This window comes from Neodiprion pinetum, chromosome 5 (assembly GCF_021155775.2).
Source record: "Neodiprion pinetum isolate iyNeoPine1 chromosome 5, iyNeoPine1.2, whole genome shotgun sequence".
NCBI lineage: Eukaryota > Metazoa > Arthropoda > Insecta > Hymenoptera > Diprionidae > Neodiprion > Neodiprion pinetum.
The window spans coordinates 16,082,854-16,096,811 of record NC_060236.1 but is presented as its reverse complement, the minus strand read 5'-3'; the positions used below and the strand labels follow the sequence as shown (position 1 = coordinate 16,096,811).

The following is a 13,958-nucleotide window of genomic DNA, read 5'->3' as shown; positions in this document are numbered from 1 at the left end:
CTTGTCGTATTATCTACCGAGCTATCGTTACCTTGTTTTCTACCGATTGCAGTAAAGTTCTCTCGTTTCTAATTGACAGAATAATAATTTTCTATATTGTAGAAATAATAAGAACCTGGTTAATTTTTCACCTTAATGTACATGAATCTGCTGTTCGTTTTCATCGTTTTTCATATATACAGATACGCTGAAATGCTTGTCAGTCAATGCTATAATGTGATTTAACTGTTATGTTTATTAATATACCAAGGACTTTCCAGATTACAAAATGGTATAATATAATATCGTTATCTTTCTTAGCGCCTTGTTGAGATTATTCAGAACTAGAAATCACATTCTTATACATCACGTCGGAAGTTTGTAATCAATAAACAATTATAAAAGTTACTATTCCGTCAAAAGACTGCTGTAATTCTTCGATTATAAGTGTTTTAATAAATGTATGATTTTCTGATAAACATTCGGAGTATATTTTTAAAAAATCTCTTATTTGTATTGCTTACATGTTTTTTTATCATCTACATGAGAATAACAAGATTTTTATAGAGATGACCGCATAGAAATCTGACTGTCATTCTATCTAGATAAATGTGGAGAGAAATAATCTGACCTCTGAATACTTATTATCTTGTCCAACACTGCCGAGGACATGCAAGCACTGGGATTTTCCAGCATAACTACACAAAAATGAGATTTCTGTTCTATTCACCTTAAATAAAAAAGAAAAATTGGTATTACGAGCCTGTAAATTACTACTTAAAAAAGGTAAGAAACTGGAGCTACCTGTATACCTATTTTAAGTTTACGTAAATACGTTTATGGTATTTAATATCACTTGAACTTGTGTTTCATGTTTTTGGTAGACATATCACACTCGTGCGCATAAAATATCCAATGGTAGACTCGCAATTATACAGCTAGTTATATTCAGGTATAATATGTATTATATATGGGTGTGCATCAGGATGACCCTTGAAATAAATAATCAAAAATTTCTCCTAAAGCACATATCTCAACCTCAATCCTAAGCCCTTGTGCAAAGGGGGAATAGATTTTACCACTTGAAAAAACTCGGTTTTACCGTGTTTTCAGTTCATATTTTATCGCATAATCATTTACAAAAACATCTGTATCTGAAACAAGAAATTAATGCGCATCGATTTTACTACTTAGTAAAAATATGAGCATTGTCTATGGAGTATTCTATGCTAATTGTACATTATTTGAATCTAATTTTTTTCTTAACCTGACAAAATATTCCATGGATCAAAATATTGTAAAAAAATTTGTAAACTTTGCGCGAGTGATTTTAACACGTCCCATATCATACCGAGAAATTCATATGAATCGATGATTGATTTTGAATTGAGTATAAAATGAAAATACACGTTGGTTCTTGATTTTTAACTACGTTATTGTTACATAGGGCTGTAACACAGGATATATTCCATCTTAATTTTGAGTTATTTGAAAGAACGTCAGATTCAAACGAAATACAATTGACATGAACATGCCTATATGCTAAAGAATACATCATTGATGATGCTAATATTTTCACTATACAGTAGCCTTAATACTCGTATATTTCTCATAGTTACAGATTTTTTTCAAATATCAAATCCTGCTATGGAATATATAGCCAGTGCAGATACCGTAAAAACATGTACTTTTAAACAACGCCATTCACCCTTCACTAGCGCAATAGTTTACGGTTAATTGTAAGACAAAGAATTGTGCTTGGATAGAGATTGTGCATTTAGTTCTTGAGAGCTAATTTGGAGAACAGCTCAGTTCAAATTTTTACAGGCCTATTTCAAGGACCTTCCTCGTGTACATTACGTCAATTGTGAGTGGAGTTAAATGTGCTTGGTCAATGAACCAGCATTCTCTGCGTCCTACACGCATCACATGAACTAGTTTTATCGTAAAATTAGAGTACACTGAAGTAAATTGTACGAAGTCTGTCACCATACCTTTATGCGTATGTATTATTATTATTAGAGGAACTGTACAAAAAAGTATAAAACGTACTTTCGCCCACCGAAAATTGAAAACTTATGCGATTGTTTCAATCATGTGATAAGACCGTAAGAAAATACAGTTATTTATAGCAACATTCTCAACATTAATCCATACGGATTATACAATATTTTGTTTTATTTTATTAGATTATACAATATAAGCAGTTTGGTACAACTAAGTACGAAAAGTAATCTGGGTTACTTCGATCGTGTAATTTCAGCAACCAATCGTAATACAACAGTATTCAAAGGGCCTGAGTCGACAATATATTCTATAATAGTTTAATAGGAAGACTGAATTTTTGTTCAGTGTGTGTACACGGTAAAAGTTGCAGTGGTAGACAGCGAATATAATAATTTTCAGATCCAAGTTTCTTCACCATTTCTTTTTCTGCTTGAATTATCGTAGAAGTAATTCGCAACTTCTAGCCCAATTCACCAGCCTTACTTTGACCTTCGAAGTACATGAAATCCTGTGAAAGCAATGATCACTTGTTAGTTCATAATATATCAAACGAAATATTTATTACAAAATAGCGTTGATAAAAAATTTCACTCCCAAGTTCCTCATGTTTTCCACTTGTGCATAATCCAAAGAATTCTGACAAAATTGAATTGCACATTGTTATCCTTTGGAGACTATGATAACAAGTGTTTTTCGTTGCTTGCACTTAATGTTTTTACTTACGGCACACCGTACAGTCAGTACGCCAAATTTTTAGCTCCTATATAGCAGCACTGGATAGCTTTATTGAGGCACACAATAGATGGTAAAAATTGATATGAAAAGAATGTTTCTTTTACCTGGAAATTTCTCTTTAATAGAGAATTCAATCTCCAACAAATCCATGTAATGCAATTGAAATCTCCAAATACAAATATGATGTATATATATATATATTTTTGGTGGAGATTGAATTTTCTATTAATTAATAATATATATATATATGTATTAGGGTGATTCAAAAAAAAACAAAAATTTTTTTATTTCTCGCAAACAGGCTTAAAAGTTTCCTTTTGGCGTAAAAAAGTGCCAGTTAAAATTTGAGCCCTTAATATTAATATTAAAGTTGTCCGCATCGCGCTTTTCTATTTCCCATAAGAATAACATGGGAAAAATTTTTTTTGCACCTTCTGATTTTTGTTGCTAGCCTATCGTGTGTCATAAAAAAAAAACCATCACTTAATCTTGTAGAAAATTGAACGCTCTACAAAAAAGGTCTGTTATGATTTGTTGCGGAAACTAATAGTTCAAAAGTTATTCGAGGTCAAAATCCAAGTTATCTCAAATTTTACCGTTTTTAATGCATTACAGCGAATTTCATGGTTTGATCAAAAAAAATTTATCAGAAAATTTGTGTTTATCTTGAACTTAGTCTTAAGGAAAAATAAGTTTGTCAATAGTTTTTTGGTATAGTGAGGCCAGTGATACTCGTTAAGAAAATTTTTAGCGTCAGTGAGCCTTAAAATCATAGTTTGTTTCCTTTTTGTTTAATCTAAGGGCAATAAATTTTCTTTCAGTCATTTAAAATACTTACATGAGGTATAAATTTAGTGACGATTGGTTTTGTTAAGAAAAGAAATTTATTTATTTTACTTGTACTTATAAATTATTGCGAAAAAACTTATTCATAAATCTGATCTAAATTATTATTATTGAAGATTTTTTTTTAAACAGTCTGGATAACGTTGCCGATGCTCTCGAACTACTTGTAATAAATACTGTAGTTGCTCTTCATCTTTAGTGAGGTAATTATTATATTCCTCAATTAACGCGATCCCTCTTTCAGCTACGTCATTTGTTACTTTTAATGTTTTAAAAAATTCAGCACATTCAATGTAACTATCATCATTAGACCAAGTTGAAATGTCTTTTTCTAAAAAATCGCTCGGCAAATCAAATTTTTGGAACAATTCCAATGATTTTTTTGATACAAAATCACTTAAATCTTTTTGCAATAACAATTCTAACTCATTTCCGAGTACTTCATACCGCTGATTTGTCGTTTTAGAAGCTGATAGATAAATTTTTTTAATCAAACCATGAAATTCGCTGTAATGCATTAAAAACGGTAAAATTTGCGATAACTTGAACTTTGACCTCGAATAACTTTTGAACTATTAGTTTCCGCAACAAATCATAAGAGACCTTTTTTGTAGAGCGTTCAATTCTCTATAAGATTAAGCAATAGTTTTTTTTTATGGCACACGATAGGCAAGCAATAAAAATCAGAAGGTGCAAAAAAAATTTATCCCATGTTATTCTTATGGGAAATAGAAAAGTGCGATGCGGACAACCTGAATATTAATATTAAGGGCTCAAATTTTAACTGGCACTTTTTTACGCCAAAAGGAAACTTTTAAGTCTGTTTGCGAGAAAAAAAAAAATTTTTGTTTTTTTTTGAATCACCCTAATGTATATAGTCACGTACCGAAACTCCGAGATGGGACATTCTACAGGCTAGCGAACAAGATATTTCAGGATTTTTGTTTATGTTGTTTCGAGTATATTGACACCAGGCATGGAATCGGCGGCAAATTCGAAAGCATTTTGTGACAACTGTAGCGGAGAATTTCGACGAGGGAACACAATAGCGAGGCTACACCGCGAGCGGAGAGCCTCACGCGAGGCTACGAAGAGAGCGCCAACGTACGAGGTGTGTTCAAAAAGTAAGGTGACTTTTCTAATTTCGCGGGCTATGTCCGTTCGATCTTCGATTTTTTTTTATGTTATGTTGGTACACTTGTCCCGAACATCTGTACACAGTTTCAAGTGTATAGCATGTTTAGTTTGTTTTTGACAGATACAAAGGTGAGACGTATTTTGGTGTGCTCGGCGATTTTTTGCTATCAAGAAAAATGGATCAAAGAATTTGCATCAAATTTTGTGTAAAAAATGGAATTAAGTGCTCCAAAACACTTGAAATGTTGACAGTGGCATACGGTGAGTCTACTCTTAGTAAAAAAAACGTTTATAAGTGGTACAAGCTCTTCCAAGATGGCCGAGAAGATGCCAATGACGAACCTCGCTCTGGACGCCCCAGCACGTCAACAACAGATGAAAACGTTGAAGCAGTGAAGAAAATTGTTTTCGAAAATCGTCGAATCACTATCAGAGAAGTTGCTGAGGATGTTGGCATATCGGTTGGCTCGTGCCATGAAATTTTTTCGGATGTTTTGGGTATGAGACGTGTGTCAGCGAAGTTTGTTCCGAAACTGCTTAATTTTGACCAGAAGAATCGTCGCATGAGCATCGCTCAGGAGCTGTTGAATGACGTCAATGATGATCCTGATTTACTCAAAAGGCTCATATTCACCGGATTTGGCCCCATGCGACTTTTTCCTGTTCCCAAAACTGAAGAGACCTATGAAAGGACGGAGATTTGCAACGATTGAGGAGATAAAGACTGCATCGCTGGAAGAGCTCAAAGCTATACCAGAAAGTGCTTATCAGAAGTGCTTTGAGGATTGGAAAAAGCGTTGGCACAAGTGTATTATATCTGAGGGGGATTACTTTGAAGGGGACAACATAAATATTGATGAATAAATAAATAGTTTTTCATAAAAATATAAAGTCACCTTACTTTTTGAACACACCTCGTATATACACTTGTGGACAATGAATCTGAGACGGCTAATTTTTCACACTAGACAGTTAAGTTGGCCACTTAACTTGGCAGCACAGGAAACGTACAGCGCCATAGTTGGCCGAGCGCGAAACAAACTTAATCTCAATAAACGTAACATAACCCATGACCGTGGAAATTAACCATAGAATATGTGTCAATCCAATAAGTCATTATCCCCGCGATATTCTAAGGTTAGATTCGACGGTCATGAGTTATGTTATGTTTATTGAGATTGAGTTTGTTTCGCGCTCGACCGACTGTGGCGCTGTACGTTTCCTGTGCTGCCAACTTAAGTGGCCAACTTAACTGTCTAGTGTGAATAATTAGCCGTCTCAGATTCATTGTCCACAAGTGTACATGGTATAAGGATTAAGGTGTGCTCGATAAAGGACTAGATTTCGTACAAGGTCGCGCATTCGGCCAGTTGACGTCACAGTAAGTCATAGTAAGCCTACAGCGCATGCGCACGTTCAAATTACAACATAACCTCAACTATAACTTCAATAAACGTATAAACAAACATGGTGGGTCACACATCGCGTTGACGCGCATCGTTTCACGAATTCAATCAAATTTTCAGCTGTTCGGTTAAGGGCTGTAAGAATCGAGGTAGGACCTGCAGAGGTAATGGTACATTACGTGACAAGTGCGGGAAGTAGGCGATATCTGCCCAAACGAGTTATGTATACTATTGTTGTACACAAGTTGTGGTAAGGTCGCGATAAGATCTGATAAAAATGGCATTGGTATACAAAGAAAAGCTAATATGACCTTTTGTAATCAATGTTAGTAATCCGAGCATCGCCTTCGCTCCTTAGCGCCGCGTTTGTTTACATCGATTATATTCTGGTAAATACACAGTGCGCAGGAGTATGTTATTACAATCCTAGAGATCGCTGTAAAGGTAATATTCACTCACCGCACGTTCCGCAGGCACGGTAAAACGAATTTACCGCACGCTGTATAAAAAAAAGTATTCACATTTCCACTATGCGTGGACTGAAGAATTCTTTTTGAATTGACCGCTTGTTGCGATGTCAACTGGCGGAACGTTTCTATTGGTTCGTCCGAAAAGCTGCTCTGTAGTACATCCACGGTCGTGTATACAGGTCTGGGTACTCCGTCTAAAAACCTGTGCCTCTAACTGAGGCCGATATTTCCAAATTTCGCCACGTCGCTAGTGACGGAGGGGCATGCGCGCAGTTATTGCGTAGTTGCATTACCCGAGTGCACCGGAGCAAAACTTAATTTGGCCTATCCATCTCAAGGACGGTTAGTATAATTAATTACTGGCTCATCGCTCATATGTTCGACTCAAGGTTTTAATTTTTGTTTTCGACGAATTATTCAAGATATGGATTAACTTTTCATTACAGCCCCGCTAATACATGCGCGCGTATATCGCTCTGTCTCTGTCAGACACGTGCCCCCGAGATTGCAGCGCTCCGCGCTTTTGCGGCCAATGTGGGACACATGTGCCTCAGATATAGGCACACTGTGGGGTATACGAAATATATGGGAGTGCCCAGAACAGACCCCTGACACCCACCACTGCTCGTATACTGAAAAATTGTGCGCGTTTTGTCCCCGTTTTTTAGTTCCTCTAGGTGGCGCTAGTAGACTTCTGACACGCACACTGCCCTTGCTGAGTTCCGTATAGTTAGCAGATAAATATAACAATTATTATTTTTTATTGTTACCCGAGTAACTATACGGAACTCCCTCGCTGACCGCGCGCAAGCTTGACAGACAACTACTAGCGCCACTAGTGGTCGAAATTGGCGGCAGAATCGAGGGACATTTTGCGAACCACTTTTAGCAGCGTGTGTCAGGGGGCTGGCCCAGACCTGTATACACGACCGTGAATACACCTTACTCCTTACACCATGGCCAACGTAGACCTCTGCCACGAGGGAAACCGAAGCGGACGAGATTTCCGTTGTTGGCCAGCGAGCCGTAACCTCTCCTTAAAGCGCCAACATCGTACAGCCTCGCGAAGCCGTCTCCACACCACTGCCGAACGATGGAGTACCGTCGATCGTGACAGCCAATCAGCGTTCCGTGACAGCAGAAATCGACGTTAGCGATAAGCTAGCCTTTAAAAATGTTGTAATCCGAGAAGCAAAAATTCTGGGGAATCTTTCGCCACTAATTGCGCCTATTTTCGAAGCATGTGGAATTTTGGCTCCGCGTAGCGAAGCTGAACATACAGAGTCCTGGCGATGCTGGGAAACGTGCGAAACAGTTGAAAAGTTTCGTTAGAGAGACGTGTAGCGAGCGGTAGCTTAGAGGTGTTCTTTGTTCTGTTTGTTTTCTTCGCGAAGAAGAGACTTAGGTTGTCCGACTACGGGGTTAGGAGCTTTTTGATGTGGTTTCGTCGCGGTACGCGCTATCAATTCCCTAGCGAACCAATTTCGAGATTGATTTAGATCGGCGGACCGGTTGACGGTTGGCCATTTTGTAATTGCGTTACGACGATACTCCAAATTCGTTTGCTGATCTCCTTGTTTGATGGCCGTAGCTTGAGTTTTCGCAATAACTCGTAGAGTCCACTTTGTTGAAAATCTAGAGTTATTAAATTGCGTGCAGTCAAATGTCGCTGCACGGGGTCTAGTCGCACTAGCGTGTCACGTTTCGTGTAGGTCGCGTATCGCCGCGTGTGAGCGCTCAGTTTAGCGGTACGACTATTTAATTTTGGGTTTTGCTCGCGTACGAATCGGAGTTCGGATGCATCGCGATTAGTCGTCTTAAGTTATAGTTATTAAATTGAAACTTATTTTTGATTTCCGATACTAAATAATTTTGCGATTAGCGCCTTATTTTAGTAAAGGACGATCGCAGTTAGTGCGTTCGAATAATCCCTAATTTTTGGGTTTCGGCAATTTTATTTATTATTGAGAGTGCGACTAGCGCAATTAGGATTAACATTTCTTTGATATTTGTTTGGTCTTAACTTTGTTTCGTTTATTTATTTTTTTGTTATTTTCGATATCACGGGAGCGAATTTTAAATTATTTGATTTTTTTTTATATCGCCACTATTACCGAATATATTATTTTATTTTATTTGTGTTAAATAGCGTGTTGTTGTCGAGTGTCGCTCTCTCTCTCCAAAATCACCCCTCCGCTCTCCGTGGTACTGAACTACCACCAAGTATGTCAGCCGAGGTTTAGCGGAACTAAGGATTTCGAGACGTGTTCACGCCAGGCGCCTAACAGAATCTCGCGATATCTTTTATAAGATCAATTTTTCCAGCTTACATCGCGGTTCACCAAATTATTGCGTACATGGTAGTTCTCGGTTACTTCTCCAGGTGGCAGTGATCCAGCAAAAATCCGCATCACACATATATGAATTTTTAACATCTACAGTGTACCTCAATAAAGCTCTCCAGTACTACTATGCGCAGTTTCATGGAGCTTTATACCTATATATATAGTTTTTTTCTCTTCTCCTGTAGTTTCAAGTAGAATCTGCTTTTTTATTCTCTTATTCTTATTTTTATTCTCGGAAATTTTATATTCTACTAAATTGGGCGTAACCATTTTTACTGTTCCGTCAACAGTTGACGATATATTTAGCAATACCCATGATTGGAAACCTTGAAGCGCCATAAGTAAAAAACTGTGCACTACACAGAAAAAAGTCCCGTTTTTTATCAGCTACAGAAAAATTTTCGCTGTTTTTTTTGTGCGATGCACGGTTCAAGAGGTATTTGATTAAACGTGTTTTCCGAGATGACAGCTATGGAGTCCAATCCCAAGTGAAGTTTAGAATTTCGACGGACCAGTAATTCGAAATTTTTATTAACGGTAATTCAAAATATCGAAAGGCATTGTCAACAAAGAACTATGAAAAAGACATAAAAGAATTGAAAATGTACAATTGCGAAAATAAATTTTAATCGAAAATAAAAGTTGAAATATGCATCATAGCGAGGGGCGAAATGTTGAATCCAAGGAATATCAAACGTCCAATAATACGCGCACTTCCGACCGACCGACCGACCGACCCCCCTCCCCCGAATCCAACTTGAATAATTTACACTCAGGGGACACCCACAAACATTGTGCAACAAGAATATAAATTCTGAAGAAAATTGCAGAAAAGAAGTACCTGGCTAACCTGGTTAGCGCGCTGTACTTTCACCTCTTTGGAAGACAGTTTTCGTTGTAAATAATAATTGGAAGACGATTATTATTCATTCGTACGTGACCAGAACTGAATTAGATCAAAACTTCAGCTTTGAAAAAATGATTTCATTATGGTAACTTTGTGCGGGCTTCATGCGAGTGGAAGACGCACTACGTTGTACACGCGAGTTGGTAGACTGGTTTAATTTCAATCTTGACATTGTCAATAGCTCATAAACAAAGTTTGTTTGGGAAAATGAGTTGAAAATCTTTGTTTTTTGCGACTTTCGAGATCGCCCTCAGACTTGCCATTGTGGTGATGCGTTGGAAGACTATGACTACAATGGTGCATATGGGGTATTCCACTAGGTATGGATCAAGATCGGAAATCAATTCAAACTTTTTTCTGTGAAAGTAATGATCGAAAAACAAAGCCATGATTTTTTAAACATTTTTTCGTTCATGCATATCTGAGATATTACCATTTCAGAAGCGACCATTTATAAAATCTGAAAAAATTCAGGAAATCCTAGAAAAATATAACAAAATTTTCTGGCCCTATTCGAAGCTGGAGATTTGATCACAGCAAAAGATCGATTTCGAAAATAGTGAAAATTTCAAAAATCATTTTTCGAATGCCTTTTTCATATGAAAATAAACAAAAAAGTTTCCTATAACATGGGTCGAAAAAAATATATTAACAGGTTTACGGTATGAAATATTTATGAGTAAGAATTTCTTCTCTGCATGCACGATGTAAGGAGACTGTAGTGTGTAGATGTTATGTTTACCCTTTTTGAATCCTTTGCTTCCGATGAGAAGCCCGTAAGACGGCAATGCCGTCTAATAAATGAGATGCGGGTGTGCAAATCATTAATCTACGAGAGAATTTTGTTGAAAATATGTAAATTTGAACAACTGGTGAATTTGAAAAATTAAATTAGGCTAGGTGGTCTAGTGGAGTAAGTCTCCGGTAAAGCAACGCTAAATACCAGGTTCGATTCCTGGCTCCGTCGTTAATTTTTCAAATTCACCAGTTGTTCAAATTTACATATTTTCATGAAATATTTATGTTCCAGATACATATTACAATGTTTTATATATCATAGTTATTTGATTATCTTATGAGTAATATCAATACTTGATGCAGAATAGCGACGAGCAATAATTTTATTTTCGGTTAGTAATGGAATGACGCAATGCATTTGTTGCGTGTGTGGAATTCTACGCGCGTTATTATACTTTGGTGTTACGAACTAGACTGTGTTTGCGTACTAGTGTTGTATAAAAAAATTCTACTTTGTGAATGTTCACCTTGCACTATTCGTATAATGTTGTTGCGCTACCTAGCGAAGACTTAGGTAGTTACTATTTTTCGAGTTTAACTCTGTAAATATATTTTTTTTCGACCCATGTTATAGGAAACTTTTTTGTTAATTTTCATATGAAAAACGCATTCCATGAATAATTTTCGAAATTTTCATTATTTTCGAAATCCAACTTTTGCTGTGATGAAATCTCCATCTTGGAATAGGGCTACAAAATTTTGTCATGTTTTTCTAGGATTTCCTGAATTTTTTCAGATTTTAGAAAATAGTCGCTTTTGAGATGGTAAAATCTCAAATACGCATGATTGAAAAAATTTGAAAAAAATCATGCCTTTGCTTTTCGACCAGTACTTTCACAGAAAAAAGTTTGAAATAAATCGGAGAGATCAATTTCCGATCTTGATCCACACTTCGCAGAATATCCCATATGTATAGCACATACAAAAAAAAAATCAAGCTTGCGGATATTAGTCACAAAAATCAGTCCCCAGCTCTCAGACTATTACATCGTTTCATAAATCTTTTCGGCGTTACGTCCGTCAACAACTCGACTACTTTATAATTTTTAACAGGAGGTCGTACAGAAAGTAGGATTTGTGGCTTGTGCGCGCATAGGCGTACACGCCTTTGGCTCTTGCAGCACTTTACACACGACAAGAAATCCCCACTTTATGCAAACTTGCCAGGAAAATAACTTGTGCAACTCACAGACAAAAAGCAGTGAAATAGAATTTCTTTCGGGGCAACACTGTAATACGATCTTGGAATGTATTTGATGGGGATTTTTCATCAATGCAACTTCAAAACGAACGAAGTAAAGCATAAGTAATATTGAACAAAATTTTTCTTACAATCAGGAAACATGCACCAAGGAGAACTGCCTTTATTTTGACATCCAGATCGGCAGGGAAACTGATCCCAAACATATCCGAGTCCGTGAATAATTCTCGTGCAAATCCAGACCACTTTTTGGAAATTCGACCAACTTTGTGCTCGCCGTCAACTGAAAGTACCTGCAAATAACGATTAAAGATGACGTTTTAGAGATGCCGTCAGTGAGTCACTAAAACCACCTTTAGTTCATTTCTATAAGATCACTTATAGTATCTTATTGGGATTTTGTCATTTTTCCTACTCTTTTGCCCTTTAAGTTCAGAAAATCTCATCAAAGCTTCGAATTATTTTTAGCGAATATTTGCAATCACAGAAACTTCTCTACTTTTGAATCTCAGTTTTGTCGCTGTAACATCAAGTTGGACCGAAATAGTTTCTTCAAATAAAATAAACCCCTCTAAAGTTGAACGTGATGGGAGAATTTTTCAAGGTCGCTTAAGAGTTCGATTCTTATCCGAAAAACTTTTTCAACTTATCCATTTTACAGCTCACACCACAAATTTTTTTTTTTACAGTCCAAACTTATAAAGAGCGTCCAAATTTCACTGGAATAATGAAAATTCAACGGTCGCTCAATATCGACAAACAAAATTATATTAATAATACATAATTATACTCATCCCGACAGTCACCGTTTATATTTGTGTCTACTCAATATGGTTGAACAAAACCCCTAAAAATATGAATAGATTCCACTCAAATCTCGTGCGGATTCAGAGATATCGAGTAAGAGGAAATATAGGGGGTGAGAATCGGAAGTAGTAGACATATTTTTGCATTTGGACGAAATGATTCCCTTTAAACAATATTTTACAATGGAATTTGAACCGTTTTCACGAATTTGGAAGATGGAAAACTCAGAGGTTGAGAGTCGCGAAATTTACAAAAGTTAGAATATAGTTTTTTTGGTAAAGGTTCTATTTTCCAGCGTCTTGGAAAATATTTCTTCAATAAAATTAATTCCAGAGGTCTTTTTAACCCCAAAAAATATAATTCTCACTCCAAATCGAAATATTGCTAACCTAAAATTGCATAACGTTTCAGTTCGCTGTCGTGCGGTGCTGAGCTGCACCGTGTAGGGCGTTATATGTACTCTTTCTCACGGTCCAATTTTATTTTTTTCAATAAAATACCGGCCGATTGAAGTAGAACTTGGGGTTTTCGTTTAAAAAATTTTTTTTCGTGGCAAAATTTAAACTATCCAAGAATGTTGTCCCTAGGTTTGAAGTAAATCGGTTGAACCGTTTTTGAGGTAGGTATTGTGGACACGGCAAAACATGTTAACGAATGAAATGGCTGACGTTATGGTCATTAAAAGTGATTTCTATTAATTCATTTTCTATTTTATTCATAAAAATATATGTAACCGAAAACTTCGGCAGATTCACCAATTCCGTATAAATTCTTTGGAATACGTTTTAGGTCGTTTTCATTTGCTAGGTCTATACTCTGTCCAGCGAGAGATCGACCCACTTACAAAGCTAAACGCGTCCACTTCGGTCAGATCCCGCCCAATGCGCCGCCCATTTTACCCACTCCAGGTTACCGAACGGGTCTCGCAGCTGGCCAGATCCAGCTACAGCCGACACAGGTACCCAGCTACTCAACCTAACAGTTAATTTCAAACTTAGCGGTTGATTTCAAACCGTCGAGGGTCAGTTGTTACAAAATAGCGAGTGAGTTCACAGACTTGTGAAATTTCAAGTAATAGTCCAAGAGCTGATGACAAATTTAGAGAAGGTGTTTTGCCCACGTTAAAATAATAAAAAAACAACACTATTACTATGGGTGCATCTGGAATGGTGGGTCTGGTAGAGGTATTGCGGTTATTTTGCTACTGCGCAACCTATTAGGTTTGAAAAAAGAATAAACTCAAAAAATATCTATTGGGCAAGTTGAAATTTTTTTACCTATTGTTTTAGTAGCTGTATAATATATAAATAATAATCCCAG

General features: G+C 36.6%; 1 protein-coding gene across 3 annotated transcripts in view; it reads right to left on the bottom strand.

The window, feature by feature from the left end:
- Window positions 1-2,139: 2,139 nt before the first annotated feature.
- Window positions 2,140-13,958, bottom strand: part of LOC124220589 (phospholipid scramblase 1) — an 83,380-nt gene continuing 71,561 nt past the window's right edge. For all 3 annotated transcript variants that reach the window (XM_046629715.2, XM_069136475.1, XM_046629714.2), the window contains exons 6-7: window positions 11,963-12,124; window positions 2,140-2,494 (exon numbers count right to left, since the gene is read on the bottom strand). In XM_046629715.2, coding sequence (XP_046485671.1) covers window positions 2,447-2,494; window positions 11,963-12,124 — 210 coding nt within the window. In that variant the 3' untranslated portion in view covers window positions 2,140-2,446. The remainder of the gene's footprint in view (window positions 2,495-11,962; window positions 12,125-13,958) is intronic.